This window comes from Pogona vitticeps, chromosome 2 (assembly GCF_051106095.1).
Source record: "Pogona vitticeps strain Pit_001003342236 chromosome 2, PviZW2.1, whole genome shotgun sequence".
Classification (NCBI taxonomy): Eukaryota; Metazoa; Chordata; class Lepidosauria; order Squamata; family Agamidae; genus Pogona; species Pogona vitticeps.
In genome coordinates, this window is record NC_135784.1 from 64,052,112 (window position 1) to 64,070,707 (window position 18,596).

Consider the following 18,596-nt stretch of genomic DNA (forward strand, 5'->3'; position numbering starts at 1 on the left):
GGGAAACATAGTAATATGAATCATGTAGACCAAGCAACAGGATGGGCCATTGCAGGCAAACTGTGATTGTACAGCTACCTGTAGGTGTGGGTTCCTTTGCAAGAACCTGGGTCAAGGAATATGTAGCCATGGATGATGTGTTCGTCCCTTACCTTCTGCCCACCAGGACCTCGTGCACCTGGGAATCCTGTGGATCCTTTCTCTCCCACATCACCTCTTGCTCCCTGTGTGTCAAAAGTGATGATTACTCAAAATAAAACAAACAAACAAATAGACCAAACCAACCAACCAACCAACCAACCCAACAACAACCCAGGGACGATTAAGAAGATGCCAACTTCTCCTTGCTGCCAAACAAACAAAAACAATATACAGTGGTGCCTCGCATAGCGAGGTTAATCCGTTCCGGATTAACCTTCGCTACAGCGAAACATCGCTGAACGGATCAAAAAAACCCATTGGAACACATTAAACATCATTTAATGCATTCCAAATGGGCCGAAAACTCACCGTTCAGCGATGTTCCGGGATGGCCAGCAGCCATTTTCGCGCCCTCCCCTCGCTTAACGAGGGCGCGAAAACGCTGCGCGCGGCCATTTCGGGGCTTCCGGCGGCCATTTTGTCCGCCGAACAGCTGATCGTCGGGCTTCGTTTTGTGAAGATCGGTAAGCGAAACGCTTGCCGATCTTTGCAAAGCGAGTTTCGCCCTATCTAAACAACGTTGAGCGATCGCATTAGCGATCCCAAAAAAGGGATCGCTATGCAATTTCGTCGTTGTACGGTGCGCTCGTTAAGCGAGGCACCACTGTACCAAATTATTACCAAATTATTACGTGCTGTAAGCAGAGTTCTTTCCACCCATATGAAACTAGCCAAACTATTCTAGGTGCTTCACTAAGTCAGGATATTGCTTAGTTCTACTGTACAGAAACTTACAGTCAGTCATCTTGGCCAGTAACCTAATGCTAGTCCCAACTGGAGCAGTCCAGTTGACTCAAGGGGATTTACAGAACTGATTCAATGGGTCGGCTATAACTTGGACTAGCAATAGGATAGTGGCCAATGTATTGGTATATCCCAGTACTTACTTGGATAATGAGAATAGCTACTGTATAGTAAAATCAAACCTGTTCCGCCCATTTTCTGCCTCTTCTTTCAACATTTATATTTAGAGTTAATAGGAATCTCTCCAGGATTCATTTACAGAACCAGACTCCACAGCTATACTTTGAAACAATTACCCTTTCATGACATATTTGTTGTTGTTTGGTCATTAAGTCGTGTCCGACTGTTTGTGACCCCATGACCAAAGCACACCAGGCCCTTTTATCTTCCACTGCCTTCTGGAGTTTGCTCAAATTCATGTTGGTTGCTTCGCAGACACTGTCCAGCCATCTCATCCTATGTTGTCCCCTTCTCCTCTTCCCCTCACACTTTCCCAACTTCAGGGTCTTTTCCAGGGAGTCTTCTCTTCTCATGAGATGGCCAAAGTATTGGAGCCTCAGCTTCAGGATCTGTCCTTCCAGTGAGCACTCAGGGTTGATTTCCTTCAAAATGGATAGGTTTGATATCCTTGCAGTCCAGGGGACTCTCAAGAGTCTCCTCCAGCACCACAATTCAAAACCATCAATTCTTTGGCAGTCAGCCTTCTTTATGGTCTATTTCTCACTTCCATACATCACTACTGGAAAACCATAGCTTTGACTATGCGGACCTTTGTTGGCAAGGTGATGTCTCTGCTTTTTAAGATGCTGTCCAGGTTTGTCATCACTTTCCTCCCAAGAAGCAGGCATCTTTGAATTTCATGGCTGCTGTCTACATCTGCAGTGATCATGGAGCCCAAGAAGGTAAAATCTGTCACAGCCTCCATAACCTCCCCTTCTATTTGCCAGGTGGTGATGGGACCAGTGGCCATGATCTTCGGTTTTTTTATGTTGAGCTTCAGACCATTTTTTGAGCTCTCCTCTTTCACCCTCATTAAGAGATTCTTTAATTCCTCCTCACTTTCTGCCATCAGGGTGGTATCATCTGCATACCAGAGGTTTTTGACATTTCTTTAAGAACTTGCCATAGTTTGCTGTGGTACACACAGTCAAAGGCTTTTGCGTAGTTAATGAAGCAGAAGTAGATGTTTTTCTGGAACTCTCTGGCTTTCTCCATAATCCAGTGCATGTTAGCAATTTGGTCTCTAGTTCCTCTGCCCCTTTGAAATCCAGGAATTCTGGGAGTTCTCAGTCCACATACTGCTGAAGCCTGCCTTGGAGGATTTTGAACATAACCTTGCTAGCGTGTGAAATGAGTGCAATTATACAGTAGTTGGAGCATTCTTTGGCACTGCTGTTCTTTGGGTTTGGGATGTAGACTGATCTTTTCCAATCCTCTGGCCACTGTTGAGTTTTCCAAACTTGCTGGCATATTGAATGTAGCACCTTAACAGCATCATCTTTCAAGATTTTAAATAGTTCAACTGGAATGCCATCACCTCCACTCGCCTTGTTGTTAGCCATGCTTTCTAAGGCCCAAATGACTTCACTCTCCAGGATGTCTGGCTCAAGGTCAGCAACCACATTATCTGGGTTGTCCAGGATATCCAAATCTTTCTGATGTAATTCCTTTGTGCATTCTTGCCACCTCTTCTTGATGTCTTCTGCTTCTGTTAGGTCCCTCCCATTTTTGTCCTTTATCATGTCCATCTTTGCACAAAATGTTCCTTTAATATCTCCAATGTTCTTTAACACACCACTGGTTTTTCCTTTTCTATTATTTTCCTCTATTTCTTTGCATTGTTCATTTAAGAAGGCCCTCTTGTCTCTCCTTGCTATTCTTTGGAAGTCTGCATTCAATTTTCTGTAACTTTTCCTGTCTCCCTTGCATTTTGTCTCCCTTCTCCTCTCTGCTATTTCTAAGGCCTCATTGGACAGCCACTTTGCTTTCTTGCATTTACTTTTGTTTGGGATGGTTTTTGCTGCTGCCTCCTGGACAATGTTACGAGCCTCTATCCAAAGTTCTTCAGGCACTCTGTCCACCAAATCTAGTTCCTTAAATCTGTTCTTCACTTCCACTGTGTATTCATAAGGGATTTGGTCTAGATTATACCTGACTAGCCCACTGGTTTTTCCTACTTTCTTCAGTTTAAGCTTGAGTTTTGCTGTAAGAAGCTGATGTTCAGAGCCAGGTCTTGTTTTTGCTGACTTTTCTATCTTTTCTATCTTTGGCTGCAGAGAACATAATCAATCTGATTTCAGTATTGCCCCTCTGGTGATTTCCATGTGTAGAGTCGCCTCTTGTGTTGTTGGAAAAGAGTGTTTTTGATGACCAGCTTGTTCTCTTGACAAAACTCTATTAGCTTTTGTCCTGCTTCGTTTTGAACTCCAAGGCCAAACTTACCTGTTGTTCCTTTAATCTCTTGACTCCCTACTTTAGCATTTCAGTCCCCTATAATGAGAAGAATATTTTTCTTTAGTGTCAGTTCTAGAAGGTGTTGTAAGTCTTCATAGAACTGGTCAATTTCAGCCTCTTCAGCATTGGTGGTTGGAGCATATACTTGGATTTCTGTGATGTTGAAAGTTCTACCTTGGATTCGTATTGAAATCATTCTATCATTTTTCAGATTGTATCCCAGTACAGCTTTTCTCACTCTTTTGTTGACTATGAGGGCTACTCCATTTCTTCTATGGGATTCTTGCCAACAATAGTAGATATGATAATCATCTGAATTCAATTTGCCCATTCCCATCCATTTTAGTTCACTGACGCCCAGGATGTCAATGTTTATTCTTGCCATCTCCTGTTTGACCACATCCAGCTTACCAAGGTTCATAGATCTTACATTCCGTTCCTATGCAGTATTTTCCTTTGCAGCATCAGACTTTCCTTTCACTTCCAGGCGCGTCCGCAGCTGAGTATCCTTTCGGCTTTGGTCCAACCGCTTCATTAGCTCTGGACCTACTTGTACTTGTCCTCTACTCTTCCTCAGTAGCATGTTGGACACCTTCCGACCTGAGGGGCTCATCTTCCAGCGTCATATCTTTTAGTATTTTGTTTCTGTCCATGGAGTTTTCTTGGCAAAGATACTGGAGTGGCTTGCCAGTTCCTGCTCCAGGTGGATCGTGTTTAGTCAGAACTCTTCACTATGACCTGTCCGTCTTGGGTGTCCCTGCACAGCATAGCCTATAGCTTTTCTGAATTACTCAAGCCCGTTCGCCACAGCAAGGCAGCAATCCGTGAAGGGGTCCTGACATATAATTTCAATCAAAAGGCCTTTCTGCCTGTGACTGGTCCTATACTTGCTATATATGCAGAATGCAGATTTCGCGCTATTGGTTCCAGCCTGTCCTATTATTCTCACTTTTTGGTGCCTGATGTTGTAGGAATGCACAGCAGGCAATTAAAACAACAACAAAAAAATCTAGACCTTGTTCTGAGATAGCACCTTAAACACAGGGGAAAAAAACCCAACCCAAACACCAGAACTGCATCGGGTTTTTTTACTGCCTTCAGACACAGGCACACAATATACACTGAATCCAAATTTCCCCACACCAGACTAGTAAGCAACGGCCCATGAATTTGCTCCGTTACCTTCTCTCCAGGGATGCCCTGTTCTCCTTTGTCACCTTTCTCCCCCTCCATCCCTTTTAGGCCACGTTCCCCCTGGAAAGGCATAAGAGAAGAAAAATCACTAAATCGCTGGTGGTGGAATCAGAAAAAAGTTAGGATACTGGTGTTCAGGTGAACACGAGAAGCAAAATATTTGTAAAGAGTACAGATTGAAGGCCAGAAGTTCTTATGCAGCTGGCTGGAACACTTACAGGCTCCCCTTTGTTCCCCCGAGCACCTGGCGGGCCCTCCACCATGGCAGTATCACCCTGAAATGGAGAGAACAGAGATCAAAGTATTCTAGTCATCTGGAGACTTCACATCTATTGGAACCCTGACCTAATTTAATTTTCATATATTCAGTAACAGAAGCTTTTCGATAAGAGAAGGCAAGATATGAACCTGTCCCAAGGCAAGCTCTCAGTTGCATCACGACTGGAGAATTGCTCTTCCAGGGGATGAGAATAATCTGAACATGGGGAGCTGCCTTATTCTGAATTAGACTGTTAGCCCATCTAGCTCATGACAAGCTCTCCAGGGTTTGAGACAAGAGGCCTTTCCCAGCACTATCTGCAGGTGGATGGAAGCAGAGACCTTTTGCATTCAAAGCATTTGCTCTACCACTGAAATACAGCCCTTTTGCATCTTGGCTCAGTATAACCAAAGACTGCAAGTTATTTGGATGTGGCCTGGAAATCCTGTTTTCAAAAACAGCTCAGCAAGGAAGAAGACACTTCTCCTGCCTCACTTTGAAGACTTGCCTGAGAACTCCCCAGGTATTAAGCAGATTGTCATTTCAAGACTACACATTAATGATCATCACCTTACTACTGAGGCTATACTCACTTTATCTCCCTTTGGCCCCATAGATCCAATGTCCCCCTAGGAGAGAAGGAAGCACAGATTAGAAATAAGTAGAATTCATAGGTTTGAGGATTACTGTGTCTTTCAGATTATTCTGTACCCAAATGCCTCAGACTAGACTGCCTGCACACATATTTGGAGGACTTTGTCATTATTATTCCTAATATTTCTAATCCATAGCACTTTATAAATTAACATACAAAGGCAGACTCTTGCCACAAGGGGCTGATAGGACAAAGGCCTCTATTCTTAGGGAGCCAGATTACTCAGATTATCTTGTGAAACAATGGGATTTCATTATGGCCTAATTATTTGATAAAATAGAAACAGGGTTGAAATAGCAACTTGAAATAATTCAATGTACTTTAGAGACCGGCTCTCAGTCTTTCCAAAAAGTGTTTCCTTTTGCCAATAATTAAAGGTTTCCAGAGAGGCAGGATCTTGGCCCATCATACAGAAATTCAGCAAAATGCTTGATTTAGCTGACTTTCTCACGATCCCTCAGCCAGTTACTGGACAGCCAATATTTTAATTTTCAAGGTCATCGTGAAGAAAGCCTTCCTTCTTCCTTTTCTCCTTATGAATTCTCCATCCTTCTCACTGCCAATGCTTGACTTACTTTATCCCCTCTCTCCCCTCGGTTTCCTGGAGGCCCCTAAAGACAAAACAAAGTAGAGATTGCTTAAGAATAGTGACCGGTCTTTATGTTCAGGTATGAAGAAATAAATAAATCTGGAAGAATCAGATATTTACCGCAGGACCACGATCTCCCTCCAACCCGGGACGCCCATCTTCACCCTGCAGGCACATGGAAAGAGAGGACATTGTTTAGGTGCACCAAAGGAGAAAATACCGGGGGCAGGGTGCGTGCGTGCGTGTGTGGGGGGATTACTGTATATTATCAGCTGAACTGAAAGTGAGAATCTCTCACAAGATCCATCAGACAGACAGTTTCATTCAGGAAACTTGAAATATATTCAGGAAACTTTTTCCTTATACTCTAATTAGGACCTTCTTTTTAAATGACATTATTGTTAGATGTCTTGAGTGCCAGGCAAGCAAGCAGGCACATTCCAAAGAGGTACTATCAAAGGTAAGCCAAACAGACCTTCAAATTTTGTTCCTGCCTGTTTTGTTAATGGCTTATTCTACAGCACATTCTCCAACCTGTTGCCATTCAGATATATTGGGCTACAACCCCATCATTGGAGTCACCTTGATCATTAGTTTGTGAGGTTGCGCGTTGTAGTTGAATGTATCTGGGTTGTACCAGGCTGCAGAAGCATATCCTATATATTAAAAAAGCAAACTGGGGATGCAAAATCCTCAGATCTTCACATCCCCTCCTCCTTCACGGGAGTAGAAAAGAGAAAAATATGAAGGCTTTCTCCTTCAAATCATGCAAATGTCCATACAGTCAGCAACTAAATCCCAACTAAATCCCTGATGGTTGGTGAGAAAATTAAAATGCCTAACATTGAAAAGAGCTGATGTCACCCTACGGATTGCAGTGAATTCTGTCCTGTAGCTGGGCAGGAGAATCAAGAATTCATACCCGAGGCCCGGGCTCTCCTCGCTCGCCTCTAGCACCTGGCAATCCAGCACCCGTGTTCCCCTAAAAAAATAAGAATGAGATTGAGGGGTATGGTTTTATTTCCTCAGTGAATTTAAGATATAGAGACTCAGCAAAACCTTTCATTCATTTCATGGTTCTCAGTCACAATGAGGTTTTCCAAGGGGGGGGAAAGCCCACAAGGACCAATACAGTGGGGTCTTGACTTGAAAACTTAATCCATATTGGAAGGCGGTTCTCAAGTCAAAAAGTCTGTAGGTCAAGTCTCCATTGACCTACAGTGCATTGAAAACCGATTAATCCCATAACAGGCCGTTTTTGTTCCATTTTGGTTTTTTTCCGGTCTGTAAGTCAATTCTCAGGCTGCAAGTCAAACCTAAATTTTGCGGCCAGAGAAGTCTGTAACTCAAAAAGTCTGTAAGTCAAGCCGTCTGTAAGTCAAGGGTCCACTGTATCACAACAAGAGCCTACAATTAAGATGGCATAGGGAGAAATAGAATGTATTCCAGTTGGCAAATACATGATATGGGCACATTCTATGTTTTTACATAGTTGTCCCTTGTGAGTAAGAAGCTCACATATATGCTTTTTCTGTTTTATCAGTTACATTATATCCCCTGAAGAAGGCAGAAAGTGTATTGGCCGATCTTTGAATAAAAATACTGATACCTTTTTTACATCTTGGGACTATCATCTGTCTTTGCTAGACAGTTTTGGTTTGTAAGACCTTTTTATGACAGAACCTGTTGGAAATCATTCATTCATAAAGTTGCCCTTAGTTGAAAGCAAACTGACCACACATAACACACACATGTAATTATGTGTTTAGATTGTGTTCTATTTACAATTCATCTCATAATAAAAATATAGGAGTTTCACTTTAGGATATCAATTACAGTACTTGTCTCATCTTGTCTTTCTTTATATTTTCTGGTCTTTGGTACAAACCAACTTTCTGCAAGAAGTATCTAAATAATGAGAACTACAACTTCCTTTCTTAACAATGAAAGTGGAGATTCTTTGCATATTAGGTTGCCAGATTCCACCAAATTTTATGAATAGTTCTGGGCATTAAGATTCATGAGTACTAACAGCATTGGAAAAGACCACACCGTACAAAAAAATTGAAAGAGTAAGCAGACTTGAAGACCACATCTATTTCCCCATTAAATCTTCAAGCCCCTGGTAGAGGACAAACAGGTCTTACCTTGTCACCTTTCAGTCCTGGGATTCCTGGTGCTCCCTAAAATAAAGAGGTGATGAGTGGAAAGAGCCAAAGCAAGAGAGAAAAACAGATTACTATCCCAACGCCAACAGAAGAATGCACATAGGTAACACTGAGACAGACAGGAGAGCAAACTATAGCTTGTCATGTGCAAGTCATCACTACATTGCAAGTCCCCAAGCACTTACTGCTGGTCCCGGTGGTCCCAGTGGTCCTGGAGATCCTGCAGTGCCATCTCTTCCAGGGAAGCCAATCAGACCCTGGCAAAGGAAAAAAAATTCTCAGTCTAGAGGCACAGGCTGGGTTTGTGGGGAGCACATTACCTCTGTATTCCACTGGTGGGCACAGCCACAGACTAAGGAGAGTGGGGAGATAAGTGTCAAACCTGGAGGGATTTACGGATGTGACTCTCACCTTTCTTCTTTGGGGAGGAGGGGAATACATTGGTATTTGATATCTTCGTTCCCCAAGTTCTGCAAGGTTCCCTCCACCAGGGGAGAAAACAGGATGCAGTAAATATTATCAGTAATTCAGAAATGCACTACTGAGGTGATAAAGCACGGGGAGAGTCTGGAGCTTAAAACTGATACACGGAGAGGCCCAAATTTGTACCATGGGCTTGAGGTACAGGGTCCCTGGCTAAAGCCTTTATTTCTCTGGGATAGGAATGATATGTCTCTTCACAGAAAGCAGAGACAAAATGTCAATAGCTCATTCAGTCTGTACCAGCTTCAGCTATTGATCTATTTTATTTCTAAAATTTTGGTATGTGTCACAAACGTTGTTATCAATTCATATTGGCTGATCATGACTATTAGAGGTTTATAGATCATGCTGTGGAAATTTGAATGCATATTCATTGATATAATACTGTCTGTATGGATATGTCTATATGGATATTAAGATGAGCACTAGTTATAGACAGTTACAGTTGTCTTGAGCTTGGTGTTCACAAACTAATTTATTTTTATATATAGCTCCTGAAGAAGGTCTGCTCAAAGGCAGTTAAAATGAGAAAAAAATGGGAGAAGGAGAAAAATAATAAGTCCAAATGAATTAGGCCATCACTCATCATTATAGAGAGCACTAGAATCAGCACCAATGGGGTACCGTGACAAAGCATCTCTCAAGACAATTATACTTAGCTGTGGACCAGTGATACACTGAGATAATGGAGCAGTTTGGCTTGGTTCCTGAAGACCATCATTGTTTTATTTTCCCAACAAAAGAAGCTAGGGTAGGACAGGGAAGTTTGAAAGCTGATGGTGTTATCTCCCTTACCCTCTCTCCTGGAGGTCCTGGTTGGCCAATTAATCCATTCTCTCCTCTCAGGCCTGGTTGGCCTGGACTCCCATTCACACCTGGCAAACCTGGGGGTCCAGGTGGACCTGGCAAACCAGGATCTCCCTGAAAAGAAGCCAAAGACATTATGTCAGTCCTGGAAACTAGGAATGCAGATGACTGTACCCTCTTCACTTCATTCACAGACATTTGAGAACCACATAGAATTCATGAAACAATCATAGAATTATTGAGTTCGAAGGGGGGGGATACAAGCCCGTTGAGTCCAACCCCCCACTCAATGCAGGAATCCAAACCGAAAGCAGATCTGACAGAACGCCTCCAGTGTTGGAGTGCTCAATCAAAGCTGCAAAGCAGTTGATTTCTATCTACTTTTTCCCTTCATTCCTTTCAGAGTGCTGCCTAGTGGTGGTGTATATGAAATACAAAGTTCAAACAAATAAGAAATGTTAAAACTGTTTTTGACCAGAAGTTAACAACTTCAGTAGAACACTGAAAAACAATCTCAACCACATATTTGAGTGTGCATCACAACTGTTAATTTGATGTCACCACTCACCCACCCTATGCCTGATTTGCAAACTGTAACAAGAATTATGAACTGTGTTCAGCAGGACCTGTCCACAAACAGCATTGCAGAAACAACATAAATAAGTTTAGATATCAGGAAATAAACCTGTGCAAAGGAGTGAGTAAGATTAGAAGAACATGAAAATTTCCAAAAGGTGGCACACCAACTGTGGCTTGATGAATACAAACAATTACCTTCAAACCTGGTGGTCCAGTTTGTCCTGGAGGTCCCTGGAGGCCAATCCCAGGTGAACCCTATATAGAAGTGAGGGAAGAATAAGTGGCATCATGTATAGTGTGGTAGAGTGGATAGAGTGATGTCCTAGGACTCAGGACACCTGGGTTCGAATGCCTGCTTAGTCATGGAAGCTCACTAGGTGTGTGGAACTGGTATAGCCACTCCTTCAATATTTCACTTATCTTGAAAGCCCTAAAAGGTTCACCTAAGTTAGTTCTGACTTGACAGAAACATAACAACACCAACAAATTGTGAATACAATCTAGTTCGTAGTTTATTTCTCAAAAGACTGCACAGACTGAGAGTGCCACTGGTTGTTACTAGATACATAAAATATGTTATACAATCCAGTTTGCTCCTGGAGAGCTCACTAACTAGCAAAGACACTCAGATAGGGCCTAGCGCTCTCTAGGATGAAGGGATGCTTTCAGTGCCCAGTTGTGGGCACGTCCCTGACTGCTGCTAAATGTCTTCCCACTGATGCTGCCTTGGCTAACTAATTATCTTGCAGGCATATGAAATCACAATCCCAACCACCCCCATGCCTACTACTCCGTTGATGGGGGATAGTGGGACTTGCAGTCAAATATATCTGGAAAGCATCAAGCTGGAGAAGCCTGCAGTTGAAGATACCTGCAATGATGCAGAGCTAAGAATATGGAAGAATATCATACTGTGCTAAGGCAAACATCTTGTTATTCACATGGATTAAAGAAAAGGGCTTCCAAGACACTAAACAACCAATTTGGACAGAAGCATACACAAAATACATGAAAACCAAAGCATACCTTTTCTCCTTTGATCCCAGATGACCCTTTGGCTCCCTGTTAATATGAAAAAAACACAACAGAAGATAAAATTGAAAAAAGGAAACGTAGTACATGCATTGCTGGTACTGATACAAAGAAAGGGAGGGAACAAATAGATGTGAAATACTAAAATAAAACCAGAACACAAACGGAGAGCAATTGGCCACCATATCCCCATGGACAGAGTATGAAAAGCAATGGATTTAAAGACTTAAAGACAATTTTTATTAAACTTTACTAAAAACATTTGATGCAGAAAGTATTTAAAATAATGTGAACCAAGTTGTTTTGGCATGTTACATATCGTTTTTTGTTTCAGAATGTTTAAAAAGCAACACTGGACATCAGGAATGAGAATTTATTATTAGACAGTATTTCTAGGGTACAAGACTAAATTAAGAACCCCAACATTAAAAACAACAACAATCTCATTCTAAGATTATCACATCTTGCTGTGCATTCTTATCAATGCAAAGCTTGCTCTTGAATCTCTATTTGCCACTAACTATCCTGTCTCCTTCATGGATTGCTGCCTTGTCGTGGCGAAGGGGCTTGAGTAACTCAGAGAAACTATGGGCTATCCCGTGCAGGGACACCCAAGACGGACAGGACATAGTGGAGAGTTCCGACTAAACGCAATCCACCTGGAGTAGGAAATGGCAAGCCACTCCAGTATCTTTGCCAAGAACGCCCCATGATCAGAAACAAAAGGCTAAAAGATATGACGCTGGAAGATGGGACCCTCAGGTCGGAAGGCGTCCAACATGCTACTGAGGAAGAGCGGAGGACAAGTACAAGTAGCTCCAGAGCTAATGAAGTGGTTGGGCCAAAGCCGAAAGGACGCTCAGCTGTGGACGTGCCTGGAAGTGAAAGGAAAATCCAATGCTGCAAAGAAAAATACTCCATAGGAACCTGGAATGTAAGATCTATGAACCTTGGGAAGCTGGAGGTGGTCAAACAGGAGATGGCAAGAATAAACATCGACATCCTGGGCATCAGTGAACTAAAATGGACAGGAATGGGCGAATTCAGCTCAGATGATTATCATATCTACTATTGTGGGCAAGAATCCCGTAGAAGGAATGGAGTAGCCCTCATAGTCAACAAAAGAGTGGGAAAAGCTGTAATGGGATACAATCTCAAAAATGATAGAATGATGTCAATACGAATCCAAGGCAGACCATTCAACATCACAATAATCCAAGTTTATGCACCAACCAGCATTGCTGAGGAGACTGAAATTGAACAATTCTATGAAGATTTACAACACCTTCTAGAACTGACACCAAAGAAAGATGTTCTTCTCATTCTAGGGGACTGGAATGCTAAAGTAGGGAGCCAAGAGATAAAAGGAACAACAGGGAAGTTTGGCCTTGGAGTTCAGAATGAAGCAGGACAAAGGCTAATAGAGTTTTGTCAAGAGAATAAGCTGGTCATCACAAACACCCTTTTCCAACAACACAAGAGGCGACTCTATACATGGAAATCACCAGATGGGCAATATCGAAATCAGATTGATTATATTCTCTGCAGCCAAAGATGGAGAAGCTCTATACAGTCAGCAAAAACAAGACCTGGAGCTGACTGCGGTTCTGATCATCAGCTTCTCATAGCAAAATTCAAGTTTAGACTGAAGAGATTAGGAAAAACCACTGGGCCACTCAGGTATAATCTAAACCAAATCCCTTATGAATACACAGTGGAAGTAAAGAACAGATTTAAGGAACTAGATTTGGTGGACAGAGTGCCTGAAGAACTTTGGATAGAGGCTCGTAACATTGTCCAGGAGGCAGCAACGAAAACCATCCCAAAGAAAAGGAAATGCAAGAAAGCAAAGTGGCTGTCCAACGAGGCCTTAGAAATAGCAGAGAGGAGAAGGGAAGCAAAATGCAAGGGAGATAGGGAAAGTTACAGAAACTTGAATTCAGACTTCCAAAGAATAGCAAGGAGAGACAAGAGGGCCTTCTTAAATGAACAATGCAAAGAAATAGAGGAAGATAACAGAAAAGGAAAGACCAGAGATCTGTTCAGGAAAATTGGACATATTAGAGGAACATTTTGCGCAAAGATGAACATGATAAAAGACAAAAATGGGAGGGACCTAACAGAAGCAGAAGACGTCAAGAAGAGGTGGCAAGAATACACAGAGGAATTATATCAGAAAGATTTGGATATCCCGGACAACCCAGACAATGTCGTTGCTGACCTTGAACCAGACATCCTGGAGAGCGAAGTCAAGTGGGCCTTAGAAAGCCTGGCTAACAACAAGGCCAGTGGAGGTGATGGCATTCCAGTTGAACTATTTAAAATCTTGAAAGATGATGCTCTTAAGGTGCTACATTCAATATGCCAGCAAGTTTGGAAAACTCAACAGTGGCCAGAGGATTGGAAAAGATCAGTCTACATCCCAATCCCAAAGAAAGGCAGTGCCAAAGAATGCTCCAACTACCGTACAATTGCACTCATTTCGCACGCTAGCAAGGTTATGCTCAAAATCCTACAAGGTAGGCTTCAGCAGTATGTGGACCGAGAACTCCCAGAAGTACAAGCTGGATTCCGAAGAGGCAGAGGAACTTGAGACCAAATTGCTAACTTGCGCTGGATTATGGAGAAAGCCAGAGAGTTCCAGAAAAATATCTACTTCTGCTTCATTGACTATGCGAAAGCCTTTGACTGTGTGGACCACAGCAAACTATGGCAAGTTCTTAAAGAAATGGGAGTGCCTGACCACTTTATCTGTCTCCTGAGAAACCTATATGTGGGACAGGAAGCAACAGTTAGAACTCGTCATGGAACAACTGAGTGGTTCAAAATTGGGAAAGGAGTACGGCAAGGCTGTATATTGTCCCCCAGCTTATTTAACTTATATGCAGAATACATCATGCGGAAGGCTGGACTGGAAGAAACCCAAGCCGGAATTAAGATTGCCGGAAGAAACATCAACAACCTCCGATATGCAGATGATACCACTCTGATGGCAGAAAGTGAGGAGGAATTAAAGAACCTTGTAATGAGAGTGAAAGAGGAGAGTGCAAAAAACGGTCTGAAACTCAACATCAAAAAAACTAAGATCATGGCCACTGGTCCCATCACCTCCTGGGAAATAGAAGGGGAAGATATGGAGGCAGTGTCAAATTTTATCTTCCTGGGCTCAATCAATCAATCAATAGTTTATTTACAGTCCTTAGACCAGTCACATAAGTAAAAACCTTATAAAACCTTAAAATTTCTAACTTTCAGTATTCCATTAGAACATGTTGGCATACATACAACTGGGAACAGCAATCTAATTGGTATTTAACTTCCGCAGTCGAAGTATTGCTACACAGAGCCTTGCAACCCGACAGGTGATCTGGACATCAACATCTGAGAGAAGGAACTCAAGCCTTTTTCCCTCCGAACGTCCTGGCAGTCTATCTATTAAGGGGGTTATAGTCTCTTTCCGCACTGCTTCATACAATGGGCAGGTGAAGAACATGTGTTGTATGGTCTCAATCTCCCTCAGGTGGCAGGAGCATAACCTTTCAGCAAAAGGGGTATTTTTATACTTCCCTTCTAGTACAGCAGAGGGGAGGGCCAAACACCTTGCCAGAGTAAAGGCTCTTCTAATTCCTTTAATTTCCAAAGATGTTAAGTATTTGGCCGGTACCATAAAATTTTTGATGTAAGTCCTTGCTGCCATATTTTGGATGCTAGAAAGGTCTGTTTGATATTCATTGTCCTCTATTCTTTGTTTAACTATTTGTTTTGCCTGCTCTATTCCAGAGGATATAAGTGCCTGAGGTGAGAGGCCAATTTTCCCCAAGTAGCCCTGGACCGATTTAACCCACTTAGATTGATAGTTGTCTTTAAATAACAAGGAAAATAGGCCTTTTGGATTTAACTGTCCCTTTAGCCACATATATATAGATTGAATTCTAATCCAGGCTTCTACTTTAAGGCATCCTGTTTCTAGCCTTATCCTTGCATTTGACACGCATCTTGGGATCTGGAGTATAGTTCTTAAGAATTTGGATTGGACTATTTCTTGTGGTGCAAAGTGAGAGCTGGGTGGCCCCATGAATGAGCCGTATAGCAGCTGGGCTAATGCCTTTGCTCTATACAGTTTGAGGGCTGCTGGTATAAAGGACCCTCCTTGGGAGAGATGGAATTTTACTATACTATTAGCCGATCTTTCTCCCTGATCAGCCACAAATTTACTATGCTGAAGCCTAGATCCTGAGGCCTGTAGTACTACCCCCAGATATTTGAAGCTGTTCACCTGTTCGATACTGTGTCCATTTATTTGCCATGACCTACGCTTGGGTCTCTGTCCAAAGGCGACTATCTTGGTCTTCTGATAGTTAATCGTTAGGGATTTATATTCACAGTATGAGGCAAGCTTCTTAAGTGCCCTCCTCAGCCCTATGGGGGTTCTGGATAGAATTACTGTATCATCAGCATAGAGTAAGGCTGGCACTGTTCTGTCTGTAAGTTTAGGTGAATGGAGATCGGCGGTGTTAAGCCAGCTTGATAAGTCGTTTATGTAAAATATGAATAATGCTGGAGCCAGTAGGCAGCCTTGCCTAACACCTCTGTGCGTTTGCACAGATTCCGTGAGGTGTCCCTGTCTGCTGCACCTGACTCTAATAATCAATAGCTATGGTTTTTCCTGTCGTGATGTATGGATGTGAGAGCTGGACCATAAAGAAAGCAGACCGCCGAAGAATTGATGCCTTTGAATTGTGGTGCTGGAGGAGGCTCTTGAGAATCCCCTGGACTGCAAGGAGAACAAACCTATCAGTTCTAAAGGAAATCAACCCTGAATGCTCACTTGAAGGACAGATCCTGAAGCTGAGGCTCCAGTACTTTGGCCATCTCATGAGAAGAAAAGAGTCCTTGGAAAAAACCTTGATGTTAGGAAGGTGTGATGGCAAGAGGAGAAGGGGACGACCAAGGATGAGATGGCTGGACAGTGTCTGCGAAGCAACCAACATGAACCTGACACAACTCCGGGAGGCAGTAGAAGACAGGAGGGCCTGGCGTGCTCTGGTCCATGGGGTCACGAAGAGTCGGACACGACTAAACGACTAAACACACATCCTGTCTGTATATTTTCAGACAAGTTTGTGATGATGCAGGAACACTATTCAGCTGTACTGTTATTTAGCCAGTTATATCCCAAAACACTGGCATGGGGTTAGGCACCTCTGTATTTCATGTTTCCCAGATAATCTATGGTTTGTTTTCCAGAAGCAGGGCCACAATACTTGGACATGATGTCTCCCAGCTGTCCTGGGAGAGGAAGTGACTGAGCCAAGGGCTTTACTTTACATCCCAAAATACTTACATCTTCTCCAGGATCTCCAGGCTCCCCAAGCTCCCCAGGTTCTCCCTAGCACAGGTAAAAAAGACATTATTGAAAGGGATTGACATTGAAAATAAAATTGAAGCCTTGAGGTTTCCAGGAAGCCCACAGCTGTCAGAAGAAAAAAGGGGGGGAAAGGCTTTTTCCCCCCCTGGAGGACTGTTTCTCACCTTCTCTCCTCGAGGGCCTGGTATGCCACGCTCACCCTTGGGACCCTGCAAAACAGAAAGGTCAGTACTATTGGTATGAGAAGCATGGGATCTGAAAAATAACAATGGGAAGTAAGATGAAAGGCAACTTACGGGTCTTCCCAGAACTTCCCCATCGAAATCACCGGGTGCACCCTAAAACAGATCATGTAGATGTTCAATACTGCAGAAGCTCCTCTTTGAATTCCATTAGCCCTGCATGCCATCCTCCCAATAGGCTTTTCTCTTTTTGAGCTTGCCTCTCCTCTGTTTCAGATATCATAGAGAATATTCTTGATTTTCTACCTAGGATGCTTTATACTTGTGGGATGAATGTCATAAGTAATCACCTCTTAAACAAGACCGGCCACAGTTTACAGCATCCGTGACTAACCAATACAATCCTGACAGACTGTAGCATCCAAATAGTCTTTTGCAAACACTACTATTTTTAAAGGACTACTACCTGCAGGAATAGAATTCTGAAAAAGAATCAGAACGTTAAAGCTCATTCTATAATTCTTCCCACGTTTCCAAAAACTCCCAAAATACTGTGTTGTAGTTTCAGATCCCTCCACATTATACTGTATGCATTTACCACACCGATCCAAGCAGAATTTCAGCCTACCTTCTCGCCTTTAACTCCTGGTGGCCCCACAACCGTCTGCAGAGAACCAATCAGAGAAGAAAAGAGGTGGATTAAAAAAGGTGAGACATTAAATGAGTGGACAACTTACTACGGAACCTTTTTCTAAAAATGGGTGCAAGGTTCTAAAGATAGTAATTTCTACAATTCAAGAATAAAAGGTGTAAAGTCAGAAGGTCTGATGCCTCGATATCTTTCCTAAGAGCCTTACAGACCTTTATAGACCTCTTGGGGGGGGGGGGAATCAGAAGTTGTGTTGCTCTGTCTAGCTGCATTCTTGTGAGCTCATTGTTTGACTGTGTATATTTACATCTTCTTGCTCTTGTTTTGGTTTTCTTATCAATGTTGATATTCCACGCTCAACTGATAGATCGTTTGAGGGTGCTCATAATTTGCGAGGCAAATCTTATTTTACATTTATCTTGCTCTCCCTGTGATCTTCTGATATAGGTGTGTGCCGTGCCAACTGTGTGGTCTGCTAAGTAAGGAATTTAGCATATATGTAAATAGTTCAGTAAATCATGTAGTATGTCTGCAGTCTCCAGGCTTGGGAGATTGGTTGGATGTCTCTTGCTGAGTAAGAATGTTACTGTTAAAGAAAATGGCTGCATTTGGACAGCTGACTAATTGTCCTGCAGAGTCCTTTAGGAATTCAGTACATTGCTATTCAAACCTCATTTTTGAGCACAATGCATATTTTTCAGGGTTGCAGGTTCTTTTAACTATTTTAGCACTTTATATGTACAAAATGTCAAATTTTGAAACTGGAATGCATCAACCCCTCCAGACCTAGCTGGAATTATTGATAATGAACCTATTCTACTGGATCGTATCATCATGCCAGTAATGCAAGAGAAGCTTTCAGTTTACAAACACAGATTCTGAATTTTCTCCCAATAAAGGTTTAAATACAAAAGGATGAATATTATATTGTGTAAAAAGACATTCAGAATAGTGATTCTCACTGCTTATTACCTCACGGCCTCTTTCAGATGAAGGGGATGGACAAACAATTATAGAGGTTATTTACAGAAACTTTCCATCATTCTCTTAGCTCCAGGTGAGCTACAGATGTAATTGCCACAGTAGACAAAACAGGAGTGAAATAAATGGGTGGAGTATGCTTTGTAAAATCAAGGGAAAGAAGCCTTGAAGCTGGAGCTCTGGAAAGTTTCATGGAGAGTGTTCACTCAGGTGCAGAACCAAGACCAAGACAAAGAATTATATTTAGGCAC

General features: G+C 42.4%; 1 protein-coding gene across 7 annotated transcripts in view; it reads right to left on the reverse strand.

Annotated features, from left to right (window-relative positions):
• COL7A1 (collagen type VII alpha 1 chain) overlaps positions 1–18,596 on the reverse strand; it is a 156,062-nt gene that overhangs the window by 21,455 nt on the left and 116,011 nt on the right. For all 7 annotated transcript variants that reach the window (XM_072989560.2, XM_078385263.1, XM_078385265.1 and 4 more), the window contains 16 exons: positions 17,344–17,379; positions 16,830–16,871; positions 16,698–16,742; positions 16,510–16,554; positions 11,160–11,195; positions 10,329–10,388; positions 9,543–9,668; positions 8,450–8,521; positions 8,244–8,279; positions 7,019–7,078; positions 6,217–6,261; positions 6,083–6,118; positions 5,446–5,481; positions 4,812–4,868; positions 4,582–4,653; positions 153–224 (listed from right to left, as the gene is read on the reverse strand). In XM_072989560.2, the coding sequence (XP_072845661.2) occupies positions 153–224; positions 4,582–4,653; positions 4,812–4,868; positions 5,446–5,481; positions 6,083–6,118; positions 6,217–6,261; positions 7,019–7,078; positions 8,244–8,279; positions 8,450–8,521; positions 9,543–9,668; positions 10,329–10,388; positions 11,160–11,195; positions 16,510–16,554; positions 16,698–16,742; positions 16,830–16,871; positions 17,344–17,379 (876 nt within the window). The remainder of the gene's footprint in view (positions 1–152; positions 225–4,581; positions 4,654–4,811; positions 4,869–5,445; positions 5,482–6,082; positions 6,119–6,216; positions 6,262–7,018; positions 7,079–8,243; positions 8,280–8,449; positions 8,522–9,542; positions 9,669–10,328; positions 10,389–11,159; positions 11,196–16,509; positions 16,555–16,697; positions 16,743–16,829; positions 16,872–17,343; positions 17,380–18,596) is intronic.